This window comes from Brachyistius frenatus, unplaced genomic scaffold (assembly GCF_029030835.1).
Source record: "Brachyistius frenatus isolate BFR_SWC_R1_liver_20210118 unplaced genomic scaffold, ASM2903083v1 Contig_7, whole genome shotgun sequence".
Taxonomy (NCBI): Eukaryota; Metazoa; Chordata; class Actinopteri; family Embiotocidae; genus Brachyistius; species Brachyistius frenatus.
Genome location: NW_027210606.1, coordinates 4,521,864 through 4,540,730, shown reverse-complemented (window position 1 = coordinate 4,540,730; position 18,867 = coordinate 4,521,864). Strand labels below are relative to the sequence as shown.

General features: G+C 41.1%; 1 protein-coding gene across 2 annotated transcripts in view; it reads left to right on the top strand.

Annotated features, from left to right (window-relative positions):
• LOC138615833 (protein sidekick-1-like) overlaps positions 1-18,867 on the top strand; it is a 242,936-nt gene that overhangs the window by 213,038 nt on the left and 11,031 nt on the right. For both annotated transcript variants that reach the window (XM_069689684.1, XM_069689685.1), the window contains 8 exons: positions 221-415; positions 9,854-10,055; positions 13,447-13,550; positions 13,760-13,830; positions 14,606-14,744; positions 16,411-16,467; positions 16,574-16,675; positions 17,860-17,975. In XM_069689684.1, the coding sequence (XP_069545785.1) occupies positions 221-415; positions 9,854-10,055; positions 13,447-13,550; positions 13,760-13,830; positions 14,606-14,744; positions 16,411-16,467; positions 16,574-16,675; positions 17,860-17,975 (986 nt within the window). The remainder of the gene's footprint in view (positions 1-220; positions 416-9,853; positions 10,056-13,446; positions 13,551-13,759; positions 13,831-14,605; positions 14,745-16,410; positions 16,468-16,573; positions 16,676-17,859; positions 17,976-18,867) is intronic.

Genomic DNA, 18,867 nt, shown 5'->3' with positions numbered 1-18,867 from the left:
GTTTGTTTGTATGTTTTATTGTGGAAATGAGGCTGCATGGTATGGCGTTGTGCAGCTTTGATTTCAGTCCTATCTCCTATTGTGCTGTCTTTGATCCCTGTGGGCTCTGTGATCCAAAGAAAGCTACAAGAACACACAGAAACACATTCACATGCAAGACTTTCACACAGATTTAAACCGTCTTCCTCGTCCTTCTGTTTTTCCTTCTGTGCCTCACTAGGCTACCAGATCTCTTACTGCCTGGACAGCAGGGACCCTCAGCGCTGGACCACAGTGGAGGTCGGCTCCAACGCTCGCCAGTTCACCGTCACAGGACTTGCGCCCGAGCAGGCCTACGTGTTCCGGCTCACGGCTCGCACAGCCGTGGGCTGGGGCGAACAGCAGGAAGCCCTGGTTGTCACAACTGAACGCAGAGGTGAATGACACACTTTAGTGATTTTCAGGGTCTGTCTGTCTAATTTTAACCACTCCAGTTAAAACATAGTTGGAACCATTAAAGATGCTGTAAAGTAGAAATAAAGTTCATCACACCACAGAGGTATGGGTTGTTAACTACCCATCCAAATTTGAATGAAAAAAAACATTGACAAGTTTGTTAAATTAGACTTTGAAATCGTGAGAAAATCATCAGTGCTGAGACTGGGGGGGCGTGTCGCCTGAAGCTCCGCCCCACTCGCAGTGTTCAGTGTTCGGTATGACGGTCCTGTGGCTGCAGTTCTTTTCCCCACCAAGCGGTCTGTCTGACATCCAACCTCTCGGTGACTTTATGCACGATGTCCCACTGGTACTCTGTCTCTCTGTCTCTCTGGTGGACGGAGCAGCCTGCTTTGGGAAAACAGAATAGAATCAGAATGTATTTGTCCAAAGAGTGAAACATACAGATGCAATCAAATCCAGCTTGTCCCCCTGAGCTGCAACACAGGAGTAAAACTGGACACCAGAGACAGCAGACAGTGAGTCTCCAACTACTTCTAACCACCTGCATTACAATAGTGGAGCTAATAAGAGAGGAGGAGTTGATTTAGTTCTGTAACGACTGCAACATGCACAACGCTGCATTACATCACATGTTCATTCATTACATCACGTCTATTCATTACATCACGTTAATTCATTACATCACATGTTCATCCATTACATCACATGTTAATTAATTATATCACATGTCAATTCATTACATCACATGTTAATTCATTATATCACATGTTCATTCATTACATCACATGTCTATTCATTACATCACATGTTAATTAATTACATCACATGTATATTCATTACATCACGTTAATTAATTATATCACATGTCAATTCATTATATCACATGTTAATCAATTATATCACATGTCAATTCATTACATCACATGTCTATTCATTACATCACATGTCTATTAATTACATCACGGTAATTCATTACATCACGTTAATTCATTATATCACATGTTAATTAATTACATCACGTTAATTCATTATATCACATGTTAATTAATTATATCACATGTTAATTCATTATATCACATGTTAATTCATTACATCACATCAATTCATTACATCACATGTTAATTCATTATATCACATCAATTCATTACATCACGTCAGTTCAAACTTTGAACCTGCTCAGGTCGAGCCGACAGTCTTTCTCTTCCACTGATGCCCCTCCACCTCCTCCTCCTCCTGCTCTCTGCAGCCTCCTCCACATGTAGTCGGGCTCGTTTATCCGGACCGGTACCGGTACATGTAACCGAGAGGGTCAGTGATTGTAACGTTACACCGGAGTACAAAAACAACAACCCTCATTAATTGTGAGGACTAGATCTCCTCTGGTCCATGTTTACCATCACCCCGACATGTAAAATACAGAGTTACATATATTGTAGTTCCTTATTGGAGCTTTATTGAGACGCATAACAAAAATCTGTGGTTACCGGAGCGTTCTCCTCTGAACTCTGCTACGAGCTCAAAAGAAGCTAATTAGCACGTTAGCTCCCATTTCACCAAAATAAAGTTATTCTACACCGAATAAAATCGGAGAGTGAACGGTCCGGGAGGGCGACGCTCAGTTCGGCTCCGCGCTGCAGGACGAGCGGCGCGTCCGTGAACTCCGTCCGTCTCCGGTGGAAGTTGGTGAAACAATCCGTTGTGAAATGGTCCCTGCAGAGAGAGCTGTTGGTGTTAATCCTCAGGTCTCCATCATGATCATCATGATCTCTTCATGAAATCAATCCACCTCCTTTTTCCTTTCTTCATCAGTAGGACATTTAAACATCGATGCAGCGCTGCTTCGGAGGTTCTTGCTTCCAGGAAAGATTCCCTTGCGGGTGGAGGGAGACGTCCTGTAGCAGCCAGCTGATGTACAATAACAATCTGACTACGGCAGGAGTAGAACTGAAGTCCAGTGGGATGACCTCTTATGCAAATGAGCTCCAGGCTTTTATAGTGTTTCACCGTGTGAGAGGAGGAGCCATGCAGAAGGTCTGTATGGTCGCTCGGTGACGTAGATAGGCGAGCTTTTAGCACCGCCTAAAAAATACCTGAGCTGAAGACGGATGAGAAACTTTCAGTGCGACAAAGTTTCTAACTTTGCACATGCTTTCAGCAACTCATTTCACACGTATATAATGTATTGACAAGCAAAAAAAAAAAAAATGTCTTCCTGATTTATCTCGGTTTCGCTAGCGAAAGTCGCTTTTTCTTATTAGTTTTCTTGCAGTCCATCTGAAAAAAAAAAATCCCATTATTAACGAGAAAATAGGCTTCAAAAAGTTGTGTTTTGAGGGGGCGTGTCTGTTTGATTGGCAGACAGGGCAGAAAAACACCGCTGCTGAGCTGGGTATTAAGTTACTCTTTAATGATGGCTGCATTCAACATGTGTCAGCTCCGGAGCTCAGCGTACAGACTCACTGACAGGTCTCACTGGAACCTCCGGATGGAAAAAAAGTCATCATCACTGCTGTTATTTGTGCTTTTCTGGCTATGCTGAGTCAGAATGGCTGCCGTGAAAACCACCTCCAGGGACTCGTCTTTTGCTGTGTTCGCAGCAAACAGTACGGGGCTGATGGGTCGCTGATGGTGTAGCTTGTAGTTTGAGCAAGATGGAAAAGTCTTACAGTAAACTGCAAAGGTCTCACTTCTGTGTGTGTAGTCATCGAGGAAAGGTAGATTCAAAACTTTTTGTCTCCTAAAAACTGAGATTCTGAAGAGGTACTTGTGGAGCTCGGATAACAGTTCATGTTTCTATTGAAAATTAATAATAATTAAAAAAAAAAAAATCTACATTTCTGGATAATTCAATAAGAATAAGCTTGGAAGTTTCGACCAGTGATCAGTCAAACATTTGTCATGCAGCCCTACTGTACACATATCACAAATGTGTTACTGAACAACATGAAACATGCGAATAGGTCAAGTTTGAAACATTATTGAATTGAACGATGTAAGTAATTTGCTCTACTTATGTTTACTTTCAAATAGATACACATCAATTTGCAAATTGCTTACGGTAATCCCATGGCAAAAAGGTTAGTTGAACTTTTAACATTTTAAAATGTTATGGTCTTTTATGATCCTCTGCAGCCTCCCTTTGGGGTGTAATATGTTGTGATTCAAGTCCTCATAAAGATACAGCGGTGGACGAAGTGTTCAGGTCCTTTCTGAAACTAAATCAACTAATATGCTCTACTACCAGTAAAAATCCTACCAAAGTGCAGTTGGAGTATATCAAATAAAAGTACTTACTACAGTGAATGCTCTCTGTGAGTGTTTTACTATTAAATATGATGTGTTTGATTTAATATTACTGCTGCATTAATGTTCATTTTACTGCTGTAATTGTTTAAGGTTGATCTTATTTTAACTACTTCATGTACAGTTGGTCAGTTTAATCTGCAGTAATGCAACATATTCCAAATGATCATCATATTGTTTCAGTTCAACAAGTAAACAAGCTCAGAAAAATATGACATTTTCCAGTGAATCCAAGTTGGTTTTAAAATAGTTTATTTCGCTTAAAAAGTTGGAGAATTTTCTCAGCTCATAAAGAAACAAAGAAACATTGAATCCTTTAGTTTATCAAAAAAATCTGAATCCCCACATTTAGAGATGCGTAGTTTTCACTGGACAGAAGGGGTCTAAAAAAATTTAAGTTTAAAAGTAATTAATAACTAAAGCTGTCAGACAAATGTAGTGGAGTAAAAAGCACAAGATTTCCCTCTGACATAAGTATAAAGTTGCATGAAATAGAAAAACTGAAGTAAAGTACATCTTTAATCTGTACTTAAATATAACATTTAAGTAAATTTACTTCGTTATATTACAACACTGAAAGATAAATCCTGGGAAAGAAAAGCAGAAGCTTTAGGTATGACATTGTATATACAGAGCAAGACGAAATGGCATTTAGAGACTGTGGTAGACGTGGCGGTAAATGTATGTATTGAAGTCACCAGGTATTAGCCCTCCTGCAGAGGTATAATGAGACTCAGCAGTTTAGTACATGACCCGTGGGTCTGAGTATCAATGTTCAGATGAAAAGGGAGGGGCTGCTTAGCCAAGTCTGTTAAAGTATCATGAAAAACTAGATGATTAGACCAAAGAAGCTTGTGGTAGGCAGATTTTCTACTATCCACCGAACAAGCCAAAATTGAACGCCTTCTTGAGTGACACTGGATTATTAGCTTTTCTCAACAACTGTTTTGCAACACCGGCTGCCATGATCTTCTGTGGGCAGGTGGAAAATGTACAGTCAGTAGGCAAGAATAAAAATGAGTCTTTCTTTTTCTGAAGGACAGAAAAGGGTCATAAATGTTAGATCCTTATATAAAGTAATTACTATTGATCAATAGTTCAATCAGCACTCTGCAATTATGGTAATTTTGTCTTTTAGGGTTGAAAAATGCTGCTAATTTCTCTTTAAAATTTCATCTAATTTTAGCAGTCTTAGACCTCATCGAAAAGTATGAACTGCAACAACATGCATTTTGAAACAGAAGCAGTCAAACGCGGAGTCTGACAGCCCCGGCCTGTGGTGAGATGTATGAGGTTTAGCAGTGATTGTAACTCTCCTGCTGTTTAGTCTCTAAAAACCTGAAACAGAAGAAATATATCCTCCACGAAAAAAAGAAACTGCCCGCTGACGGCCAGAAAGGAGGAGCAGATTTTCGCAGTGACTTGAATTTTAAGGAGGTAAAGTGAGTCAGTCGCGCAGTTCTTTTTGCCTTCAATCTGGAAACAAATAAAAAGTCAGGTTTTTATCCTCCTCAGATTCAGAGGTCGTGATGCTTTTATCTCATCTTGTCTAGACTTCTGCAGCACTCTCACTTCCTGCTTCAGTCAGTCGCTTTCATGTCCTCAACTCATTTCAAATGCAGCTGCCAGAAGACATAGCCCAGACTTTAATGGCTCCCCAGTGGTTACAGTTTACTTGAGTTGTTTGACTAATATTATTGTATTTCGCAGGCTGAACGTCCTCACCTGCAGGCTGCTGGTGTGTGTTTACATATGAATTAGGTAACATATTTTTATTTTTTTTGTTAGGTTACCCTTCATGTAAGATTTTGGACTGAATTATCACAAGAGAAGGTAAAGTACCTGAGAAAACTGACAGAGGATGTAGAGGAACAGATAGGCCTGTGTTATGTCAACTTTAAGAAGGCAAGACACAACAGATGACAGTAATGTGAGCAAAGAACAGAAATCAAACAAAAGAAGGAAATTTCCTGAAATGGCTGAAATGTGATGTTTGATCGTTTTAGGACCAAACACACCAGGAGGCACAAAAAGTTGAACAACTGTTGTAGACTGTATATAAAACTGGATGTAGCTTCCACATCTGGAAAGTGAGGCCGATGCGGAAGTGCCTTAAACTGTAACACCACTGAGGGCAACTAGGGCCTGGCTCCAAAAAAGGCTCTGGCTCCTTAGACTCCCATTCAACTTCTCTCATGAAATACAAAGTCTACAAGTCATAATGATGTAATTCACTACAACTCACTCCTTCTTATTATTTTTCTGGGGTCCATCTAAAAATAATCTCATCATTAATTAGATATTAGGGCTCAGAAAGCTGTATGGATGGAGGCGTGTCTATTTGTTTGATTTGCCTGTGGTGCGGTCAGGTTTCCGCTCCAGGTGAGCAGGACGTAATGTCCTCGGGTTCCCAATAAGATCTGGTCAGATTCACCAAATATGGACACTTGGCTCTGAAATAGTAAGATGACTATGGCCAAAACCTGAACTCGAGGCTTCATAACATTAGTTCACAAACCAATGGGTGACATCACGGTTGGTTGCCGCTGGGTTGTAGACTGTGGTGTGTAATGTCTAAAGCATGGCCAAATCACACAACCAGATTAAAAAAAAAAATTTTTTTTAAAGTTTTATTGAAAATTGTTGTAAACATTACCAATGTTGGTTGCATTCATTTAATATCCATCTAATGTTTTGTCTAATGTTTCCACTCTTTTTATTTACTATAATAAGGCCCCGCAGGTTGTTGACACCTTGATTTTTCTCATCTCATTTTCCTTTTAAGGTTGTTAAAATCATCCTATTCATCAGTGAGTGGCAGTAACATCTTATACCAACATTAAATATGTATAATTATTACAGAGAGAATATGAACAGCAGAAGTTTGTGATGATTGTGGTGAAGGTTAATGGGATTAAATTGTTTAACTTAAGTCCACAATGCAGATCCATTGTTCGTCTATAGTACATAAACACACGTGGTGAGGAATTACATGAATCAATTGTTTTTTAAATCAGTTCTTTTCGATGTCCATCAACTGTAAACGCAACACTGGCATATGATTACCTTAAAAAATCGGTGTGGTGAATGTGTTAGCCAGCGGTTGTACGGATAATAAGGAACATTGACATTTATTTGGAGTTTCTGGAAGTCATCTGCTTCCTTTTCCGGCTGATCTCTTCAGAGGTTGCCACAGCGGATCATCCATTCCCATGTCTTCCTTTCCTAATCCAGGTCGGAAATCTGATTTATGATCCGCATATTTGATTTGGCATAGGTTTTACGCCAGATGCCCTTCCTGACGCAACCCTCCCAATTTATCTCAGCTTGGTACCGACACTGAATGCATCCCCAGTGGCAGAGTTCCTGAAATTAAATAGTCAAACACTGAAAATGTATCCCAGAATTAATTATAAAAAGAATACAAACATTACAATCTGTGAGCAGGTTAATATAACCAATGGACAAAAAGCCTTGTGACAGGCAGTGTTGAACAATGACCACTCCTGAGCAGAGAAGAGCTATCCGAACAAAGTGAAATATCACTTTAACTTAAAGTTACATTGGTTCTGGTGTCTCTATGGGCTATCGCATGAATAACTTTGGTAGCTCACAGACTTTGATATATGTCATCACTGATCTCTTTCCAGTTTTCTCTGTCAGTGTAGCATCCACGTGGATGTTTATTATGGAAGTGTAAGGCTACAAAAGGCCCCACATTAATTTATGACAGTTAAGTGAATTTTTGTAAAAAACTGAAATCACAATGTCAGAAACTCTGTTCGGAGCCATCAGCTTATGTAGTGCATTTTAATTGGATCTGATATCATAACATCCGCAGCATCATTATCAGGATTTCTTGAGAATAGAATTCAGTGGTTCTCTGTTCCACTTCAGTAACATAATGGCCCCTTCTTGCTGTGAGATAGACAGAATAGCCTAATAGAGATTTCTTTCTGATGATGCTGAAGAGACCAACTTAATCCCTAGAAAAAGAAAATTGGCTTTTTGAGTATGCATGTTGGGTGTGTATGTGTGTGAGGCTGCAAAGTGTGCAGGCATGCATTAGAGGAAAGATCACAACTCCTTCTAGAGAGATTTATCTATCCTAATGTTTGTCTCCAAAAGGGTGATGGCTGATCTGATGGACAACGCCCCTCCGTCCACGTTTCCTTTCCTTTCGTAAAACCCCCAGTGTTTCTCTTTTCTTTTCTTTCCTTTCCTTTCATTTCATTTTGTCTCCTCTCCTCTCCTCTGCCTTGTGTAGCAGTAATATGTAGTGCTGAAAGGGCAGCACTTGTTCTCTCAATTATGAGTTTCATTATCAGGACATGATCTTAACTGTGGAAGGGAACAAGAGAAAAACAGACAGGGCGACACAGATGTTATCAGAAAAACAAAAGAGGGCGGCGAATAGTCAAATTTTGAAGGGATAGAGGAAGGAGACAAACAGATTTGACTCAAATTACTTGTGATGAGGATGGATGAAGGAAGTCTGTATGTGTGTGTGTTGGAGAAAATAAGTGCAGATTAATTAAACTTCAGAGAGAATCGATGATGCTTTTATTTCTAGACCTAATCGATAACCTGATGCCCTTGAAATTAGACAGTTATGCCTCCAGCCGTGTGTTTTTGTTTATATGTGTGTGAGCATGTCTGGCCACACGTCTACTAATCACACAGCTACTGTGAACACAGTTGTACAAAGATACTGACTCCCTGAGTCATCTTTCATCCTGTAATTGAATAGCAAAGATAGACAAACACACACTCACACACTCACACACACACACACACACACACACACACACACACACACACACACACACACACACACACACACACACACACACACACACACACACACACACACACACACACACACACACAGACACTGGCAATCTGCTGAAAAATTGTTCCTTTGATGCTGCAGTAGTTAGATGTCTTGTTTCATTTAAATGTGTGAATGCATTGCGACACTCACAGATGCATATGTGACATTAATGCAGTCTGCTCGTGTCCTGTGTTAAAAGGTATTTGCAGCATATTTTCTGGGATAGTCTCCATTTGTCCAAATGGAGCTACAGATGGGCAGTAAATAAAAGGAAAAGACTGAATTAGTGAGTGTGTAACATGCTGAATATAGATATTTTATACGGGGCATGTTAACATGCATTTAAATAACCACCTCCATTAAGATTAATCCTTTAACGTAATTTATGCCTGAAAATCTCTTACTGTAAACGAGGTACAGAGAAACCAGATCACCCCCAGCTTTAGAAAACTGATTTATTGGTCATATACTGTGTCTCTGATCAGTTTTTTACATGTACGGATGAGCATGACAGAGACAAAAGAACAAAAAATTAAAAGCAGAGCAGATGAAGGGAAAGATCATTGTCAGTACTGAGGCATCCTCTGTTCTAAATATTTCTATCCAAAGTACGACTGAATTTGAAACTAACTCAGAGGACCCTCTGGAGGTCTCGATATGTTTGTCTCCAGCTTGTCTGCCCCCCGACATGCACACATTTATGATGTCACTGCTGCTGGGCAAATCATTTATCCACCTTTCTAAAATAAGAGGAAAGGAAACTCTTTCTGGTTTCCTCTCTAACCAGATATTCTCTGAGTAACCTGGCTTCCTGTGTGCATGTGACTGTACCGACTACAGGGCCCAAACAAGTGAACATTTATGGGACATGTTAGACCACACTCTCCTCCACCACCACCATCATAACATCAAATGATGAAATAGCTTCTGGAAAAAGGATGTCCATCCTTCCAGTAGAATCCATCACAAGGAGCACTGAAGCTCTTCTGTAGGCTGTTGGTCTTTACTTTAATTTCTCAATGAGAAAAAGTTGAACCATTTCCACACTTAACTGCATCACAAACACCTACATCTCCACCTGGTGTTCTGATTCTGTGATGTTTCTGAATTTCTACGCTCAAATAGAAATGTCTCTAGAAATGTTTGATTTGTTCCTCTCTTTTTTTCTCAGGCTCTTGCTCCCTTGTAATTCCCCTGTGCTTATCTTTGTCACATCACTTAATGTTTCTCGTATCTCCCACAACTTTGCCTCTTCCAAACTCCTGACCACGTGCGCAGAGCGTCCCCAGCCACCCAGGAAGCTCTCTGTTCCTCAGGATGAGGTCAAGTCTCGCCGGCTCCGCCTCCACTGGGTGAGCGGCGGCTCAGGCTCGTCTCCGCTGAGGTACTTCACCCTCCAGGTCAAGGAGCTGCCCAGCGGGGACTGGAGCATCCACACAGCTGACATCCCACACAACGTGACCGCCTGGACCGTTGACAGGTACACACACGTCACATGAGCAATTAAATCACACGTAGCTTTCAAAGAATTGTGTATCGGCCAGTAGAAAGAGCCACACTCCACGTAGAGTTTCAAGTGTGTTGTTTTTTGTTTTTTTTTATCAACAAGTTGCAATGTTCGTCTCTTAACCAGTGAATGTGTCGTTTGCACCGGCAAAAAATGTGATTGGTCATGACAAACATTTAACAGCTATTTTTTTTATTTTTGTGAACCCAGGTGTCAGAACAGACACAAGCACAGGTGCCACTGCATCATTTTTCACACTCACATGTTTTCATATTCATCCAGCCATATGGAGAGCAGCATGCTGCAATATTAGCAGGCGGGAGGCGGACAAACACAGGAGAGGACAGTAGCAAAAGGACTTCAATCGACCAAGCCGTTAAAATATGCCTGGACTGGCCCTGATCCTAGTCCATTTGGATGAGCTGGGAATGTCCCATTTCTCATTTCTCAGCTTGATATAGTTAAATTAAAAACTTCACACTTATATCACCAATTGTCTACCTATTTCTGAAAGTGGTAAAGCTGCCACCGTTATCAGTGTGAACTACAGATTTGCTGTGTGAGCACTGAATGTTTGATAAGTATCTAAGAAGGGAAGTTTCTTAACAGTCAATTGGACAAGTCAAGTTTGGAGAAAAGAGGAATAAAAGTTACTTTTGGCTATTTTTGTCTTCCTTACAGAGTGTGTACGCATGCTTTGGGAGAAGAGTGGACAGAGAGAGAGAGAGAGACAGAGGGAAGACGCTGTGAATTCAAAGCAAACAGAAAATGAGGGAATAGTTTCGTTTATGTAGAACTGGTGGAGCATAAAAACACAGAACACAAAAAAAAAGCCAGCAGGGAGAGCAGAGTAATCATAATTACAGCGTAAACGGGGAGGATCTCAGTCACCTAATCACACACTCACAGCAGGAGCTGCTCTCTGGCTTTCTCTTCATACCTTTATTTTTTTCATCTGTTTCTCTCCCTCTCTGCCTTCGAGCTTTCGTGTGGGCTGTTTGTCAATGCACTACCTTTACAGCAATTTTTACTTTTCCATCTGTCATCCTTCCTGTTGACACCTCCCTCTCCATCCATCAACAGCCGGTGCTTTCAAAAATCATCACACATGAAATGTTTTTCTTCGAGCATCCCCACTACAAATCTGGTAGAAGAGGGCTTCAGTCTCATTGCATGTCTTCCTTTCTCATTCCTCCATCTTTATCCCTCCATCCTCTCCTCCCTCGTGATACTGTCATTATAGCAGCGGGTGATCGTGGTCACACTGGATAGCTATTCTAACTTTCCTGACAGCCTGAGTCGCCAGACTCCGATGATGCTTTGCTGGTGTACAGTGTGTGTTCCCACCTGCTTCATGACGCCTTTGCGAGCTATCACAGGGCTATTTGAGATGCTGAAGAGTTTTCTCTCAGTGCGGCTGCATCAGTCTGTTTCGACCTGCCTCAGGGAACCTCGATCCGCCATGATGGTGGTGCTGCTGCTGCTGCTGTTGTTGTTTCTGATGCTATTTTTTTGAGCTCACTCTATCACTGAATGCTCTCATTACAGCACCGGATGGAGGAATTAGCTTACATCTCCACATGCTCACTCTCATACTCACTTGTTATCTATTCTTAATTGTTGTTTTCCACTGAGACGTCTTTGTTCCAAAACATCGAAGTCCTCAGGCTGATGCACAGACACACATACACACTTTCAAACATTGTCCTTAACACCCTCCCAGTGCTGTTGGTTGGTACCCCACCATGTTTGAGCTCAGTGCTTTTGATGATCTATTCTTACGATACCCACAACCCTATAGGGCCTATTCTTGTCCCGGACTGGGCCCAGCTCATTATTATACAAGAGGACTCTTGAGCAGTCCTCCTGTCGCCTGCTGAATTTCTAACTGCTTCTCTGTAGTCTCCCGGGCGATCTGTAAATAAAGTCTGGAGAAGGACCTTGCAGGTACACATGTAAGCAGGAGTGAAGTGACTCCTTGTTAAAAAAAAAAATCATTAAATTGCCCTTTTACCTCTTGTTAATATCGTGTTGGATCAATTAAAAATGGGCCCGATTGTTATTCCACCACCTTTTTCAATCAGAAACGCAGCATCTCCTCTTATTAGCATGCTATAAAGCAGATTTGTTCCCCTCGTCTCCACCGATGGGTACATGCTCATTGGTCTGATAATAAGTGGGTCCAAAGTAAAGTGTTTTCAAAATGACTGATGTGAATTGTTATTCTGTGCTTATTAATGCATTCACCTTGCACAGAGGAGAAATGCAGATGTTGTGGTATGGCAATAAAAATATGACATTTTGACAATGGAGACAATTAAGAAAGGTGTGAGATAATTATTATTCTGCTCCTCCAAGGCCACTGAAAGAGCAAAACATGTCTGAGAGTTGGGGAGAAGGTGATTCTGGCAGAAAGCTAAAGTAGTATTGAAGTTCCCCAGTGGAGCTTTGACCACTTGTGGGGATATAGAGCAGTGTTTGACAGGCAGGTCTTTGTCTTCTTTTCATCGTGTAGAATAAGTGTTTTCTTTGTGTGTTTTCGGGGAAGAGTAGGAAACGAATAGGTTGATGTAGCAATGCAGAGTGGGGAAGTTCATTTGAATGTTCTTACAGAAATATATAATTCTCCCTAATTCCAGAGGAAAGTTTCACAGTTACTTTAAAGCTTTGACATTGCTAAATTACATTCTTACAAATGATCTGGTTTATGAACTAATGTCAGTTTTCAACAGCTATCGCACCTTGATTACTGCACGGTTCAAATCAAACTTTACTTGTCTCGCAACTTTCATACAGTTTAGTACAACTCAAAGTGCTTTACACATGACAGTCCATATATAAACTGAGGCAGTAAGAGATTAAAGCACGGTGCCGTGTACTGAGGTGGAGTGCTCACCTATGGGCGTCTTTCAAGTAAAATGAAAAACATGAGACATGGATTAACAGTCGCTTCAACCACTGTGACAGAACAGTAGTTACCATATACCTTGAAACACTGACACATGCCACCCTCAGCTTGGTAGTAATGTGCTCTGTGGTCTCTTCACAGGTTTACATAACAGACTTTTGTAAAGGTATTAAAAGTGTTTTGTTTAAAACAATGAGTGTTGCGGTTTTATTGACTAAACTGGGAATGCAATTGTTCAAGCTGGTTAATCACCTTGAAAAAACATTGTGAATCTTCCATGACGATCATGGTGCAAGAATTTCAGCTGCCTTTTAAAATAACTTTTTCAGTTTATGCCTGAAATTGTTCCAAAAATATTCTGAAAACAAAATGGAAATATCTTCTCTTTTTTTTCTCTTTTTTTTTATGATCTTCACCTTTTTGCGTCCATTAATTTATTTGTATTTGTGTCTATAGGCTGAAGCCCTTCACATCGTACAAGTTTCGGATGTTGGCCACCAATGATATAGGAGACAGTGTCCTCAGCAAAGAGACGGATCCGGCTACAACTCTGCAGGATGGTGAGAAACTGACACGCTGATGCTGATGGCAGAAATTAAAGGGAAAAAAAACAAAGGAATACTTAAATATTAAAACATAACATTCAAGTATTCCCTTATAAGATAAACACATAAACACAAAAGGGTAAAGCAGTAAAAAGATAGACAGTCTGTCTGTCTGCCGTTTTCTTCTTGTTCTTCTTCACAGTCTTTCTCTGTTTTCTTTGCAGTGCCCGATGAGCCTCCAGTGATTCTCACAGTGAAACCGACAACAACTACCTCAGTGCTGGTGCAGTGGAAGGTATGTTCAGACTTCACACCAACACACCGACGTTCCCTGATAAACACAGACCTACAAAACAAAACATATATTCGGAGTCCAGGTTAATTGATTTCTTTGAGAATAAAATCCCCCGCAGATTTTCTTTATATGTGAGTTTGTACTGCGTGTGTTTGTGTCTCTGGATGTAATTGTCATCATTTAATGATGCAGGAAAGGTCAGAAGGCAGCAAAGATAGATTGGAGGAATGGAGGCTGGGAGAAGCAGACGGACAGTCCTGGGTCATTGACAAATGTTAAAATGAGTCTATACCAGCAGGAGAAATGTTATAGGGCAAGCCAAACCTCCAGCAATCAGCAATGTCCAACAACAGAGGGGGAAAAAAGGAGAAAGGGGGGTCCGGGGAAAGACGATGAATACAGTCTGGCTTCTTCACTGCTTGTCACTCTTCCTCTTCTGTTTGGAAATGCCTTCTTTCATCCTTGTAGCCTTATGTCAAAGCAGAAAGAGCCACTGAAAACAAAGTCACCAGCAATTTCATCACACTTTACAAGAGTGCCAAACCTACTGAAGCATCACTTTGCCTGTGCGAGTTACAGCCAGACCAATCTGCCAGCCCTTTAAAGTGGACTCTGCTGACAAAATACTGCTCAAATACTGCCCTGCCGGTGTTGAGTCTGTCACCTTACTGCAGCAAGAAAATGAAAATGAGCACAGTGCCGAAGTTTCTCTTTGAGGAATGGATCACGTATACTTTTTACATGTGCTTGTGTGTGCTCGTTTGCGTGTTTCCAGCGGCCCGGTGACGACAGTGTGAACGGAGTTTTGACTGGATACCGGCTGTATTACAGAGAGCTCCCAGCAAACAGCTCCAGTTTCAGCGGAGTAGATGTACAAACCACCAAAAACAACACCACCAGTGCCATCATTACAAGTAAGTAGTTCTGCATCTAATGAAATCCATCGCTGACTAAGCACGCTGATTAGGTACACTGATAATGTGATGATAGCCGGTTTACCGTTTAAAATGATTGAATCATAAGATACATTTTTGGGACCATTTTTAGATAGCTGCAGTGGAGATAAAGATGGGAAATGCAAATTTATATTGGGGGTATGACATGAAACAAAGGTTGAACTGTAGACGTTGCAGTTACTTATTATGCCTTTTAACCATTAGTGTGCTAAGGAGCCTCACTTCCTGATACTCCTGGGTCTTGGATTTCAGACAGCGGTAGACAAAAGCAGGCTTCTGATTTCTTGCCACTGAAATGTAGTAGTTTTATCAACTATAGCTAGCAAGCTAATGAAGCTAAAGTTATCTCCATTAGTTGGTTGAAAACACATTCCTCAGATGACTTTTTGTATTCTTCAAACTGGCTCATTTTAAAACATTTTATATGCACTTGATTGCTGCATGCAGTATATGATATCTTTATGAAATATTGACGCTAAAGCTACATGTCACAGGCAAACAGTCTGTAGAGGAAAATGAAATATTGAAAATAAAGACGCATTGTTCTTGTATTACAGTGCAGAACTTGTTTGTCCAAGTATTACAATCCAAGTGTGAGAAGGATCTGTTATTGAGACTGGTTTTCTGGGGCTGCTGGAGTGTAAACTTCCCCAAATCCAATAAAGAGCAGGATAGAGCTGCTGACGGTATCCTTCACACTTCCAGTGTCCAGGATCAGATTTCACACAGTGTTCCAACGCTGCACCTCCAGACTCTTTAAATGCTCAGTATTGATCTCACCACAGTCCCGTGGACACTGCTTCAAGATGTGGAGACATCCCAAATTTGACAAGCGGGCTGTGCCTCGTCACGGTGGTTAAGCTGTAAGGGAGAGGTTTATCGATCGATCGGTTGTTTGTAGGATTTCTAAATCATTTCCATCATCACCCATTATCACAAAATAGTGAATTCATTAGATAATACAGTAAATGTTGGCTGCTTATCAACGCTGGTTGGAGATTTTGTTTTTGTTTTTTCTGCTTGGAAAATCCTTGATTTAAAGGAACAAAAAATAAATTAACAACCGTTTCTAAAATATTTGAAAGTGCAAAAATGCAAGAGGATTAACAAGATCTTGTTTTAATTGTTAATACTGCTGAGCGAGGCAAGCATTTTTTAATTGAATTTTGAAGTGTTTTTAAAAGCACAGGTCATAAATGTTACAAAAAAACCTAAGAAAGAAAATGTACTTCCACCTTTCCCACATTAGAGCTGAGGCCAGGTATGAAATGTTGAGCCATGAGGAGACACTTAACAAATCGCCCTCAGTGGACAGTTGTTTTGTTGTGAGGCCAACCTTATTGCTCTGTAATACTGCAATCATAAAATATTATTATGCACTGTGCAGCCTGAAGTGTTTTATAGCCGACTGAGTATCTACTCGACCAGATTGGCAGATGGACAATTCTCTGTCCACCCAAAGTCCAATGAGTCTGACAAGCATATTGAAACATAAAAGTCTTTTAAACATACCCCTCTTAAATACAGTGAATTTATTGAATGGTATTATAACTGCAACTTTTTTGTTGAACATGAAACATTTATTGATTTACTTTCCATCCATCGTTCTTTGACTCTCCTCAAGCCAAGAGCACCTTCAAGACAGTCAGCAGTGCCTCGCTCACAGAGTTTGAGTTGACGCGTAAGTAATTTACAACACAACTGGAGAGTTAAAGCTCCACACTTTATTTACTGGCAACATATGTGCTGTGCGTTTTTTAATGCTAAGTTTTATGATTGCTTTGCAGAACTGAAGAAGTTCAAACGCTATCAGATTGTTATGACAAGCTACAATATTGTCGGCGAGAGCCCACCATCGGCTCCAGTCGAGGTGTCTGTTGGAGAGGCAGGTGGGTGAAAGCAAACCATTTAAACTTCACATCTTCTTTCTTAACGTTTACAGTTTGTTGGAATTTGTTTGTCAGGTTTCAACTTTCTCTTTCATTAAATCCATTTAATGTTTTAAGCGTTAAAAACGACTTAAGATCCACTTACTGGCTTTCAGTGCATTTACGACGTGGTTTTAAGCAGCAGATGCACTCTGTTCAGTTTTAATGGAGGTAGATTGGCTCACGTTAGGGCATTTCATCTGCTTTGAAAGTATGTGTGACGGGGTCGAAAGCTTGTGAGTGGACCTTAAATTGGGATTTGTCAAAAACAAATGTGTCCGTTTTGTCTGCTCTCTGTCAGTCTTGTCCTGACCTGCGTGCGTGCGTGTGTGTGTGTGTGTGTGTGCGCATGCATTTGTACACACCTGAAATCCTGCACAAGGTCAACTGTTTTATAGTGATGACCCAGCCCCGTTTAACTTCCACTGGAGAGTCAAACCATGGATCCACTTGACAGTCAGCAGTACAAACACATCCCCCTCTCCCTTTCTGTTACCCTCTCTCTCTCACACACACACACACACACACACACAAGAACCGAAACCACAACAACAATAGCTCATAAACACACAAACAACAATGCAGGTGAACATATTTTTTTGACATTATGATAGGAGCACCCACACATTTTTGCAATTTCTCTCACAATCTCACGCTTACTCCGTCAGACTTGTGCTGCATTCATATTCAAAAGGTGTGTGTAGTGTGTGTGTGTGTGTGTGTGTGTGTGTGTGTGTGTGTGTGTGTGTGTGTGTGTGTGTGTGTGTGTGTGTGTGTGTGTGTGTGTGTGTGTGTGTGTGTGTGTGTGTGTGTTTATAGAGTTTAGTAGGCCGTACGTATCACATGCAGAGGAGTGAGAGGTGAGGATAAGCAAGCGGAGCAGGAGGAGGAGGCAGAAAAGGCTGGAGGAGGATGATGAAATGGGGTGATATGGCCTTTTCTCTAGCCTCAGGTGCCCACTGCTGACTGTTCATGCATATGTGTGGTACAGTGGAGTAACAAGGTTCCGCCTTAGGCCCATTCTAATTGGAAGGGTGGAACATATCTTCCCTACTTCCCACTCTTAACACCCAGCTACACACACACACACACACACACACATGTACATACGATAACAGTCTAACAAAGAAATCTTCCTGCTGCAGCTCCGTCGGTGGCCCCTCAGTCGATCAAAGTGTCAGCTGTGTCTCCCTCCATCCTGGAAGTGACCTGGGACATTCCCCCCCTCGAGACCCAGAATGGACTCATCCAAGGATACAAGGTGACACACAGAAAAACAAACATGTGTCTCCGAGACGCACACAGCTCTGTCTCTGTCTGTGTTTAAAATGTCTTCCCTCTTGTCTTGGAGTGTTTTCACTCTGCTGCGCCTTCAAGTGTCCTATAGGCACCAGAGAGAGGGAGAGAGGGAGAGAGGGAATTAAGTTAGAGGAAGAATCTGAATATCCTTTAATGGTTTCAATATCACTCCTCTGCTTCAACTCCCCTGTCCCACCCCCTCGCTCTTAGTACTTCAAACACAAGGTTATCTGTCCTGCTTTAGACACATTGATTTCTGCCAGGGTAGAAGGAGGAATGGAGAAGAAAGAAGGGAATGTAATATTTGCCGAATGAGATGAGCAAGTGATCCCCGCAGAATCCAGATTAGAGGAGAAGATCGAGGGAATATGTTTAAAGCACCAGAGGTGGCTGGACATGGGGAAGGGAGTGTGAAGCGGAGGGGTTAAGGAGATTAAGATGAGAGAAAGAGAGCAAAGAAAGAATGTTTCATGAATTTATAGGTTCTGACTTGTGGTAACACTCCCAATCTGTTAGATGAATTGCACACACAGCAGGTAGGACTCAAGGTACATTTCATAAGAGTGTTTTTTTTAACAGTTGAAGTTTACCAAAATGCCCTGGAGGGATTGTTAAACACACAGAACATGATGGCCGAGGGATAACAGGTAATACCCACCTACGTTGGTCCTTTCAAGTGGAATTTCACACACACACACAGAGCAGACACAAAAGGTTGCATGTAGAATGTCGCAAATGCAAACATTTCTATTTTACCGTACTCCGCAAAAGCAGATTTTCCTTTTTTTTTTTCCTTGATATTTCCAAGATAATTACCAACTTGCAACATCCATCGGGCTATTCCTACAGAAATA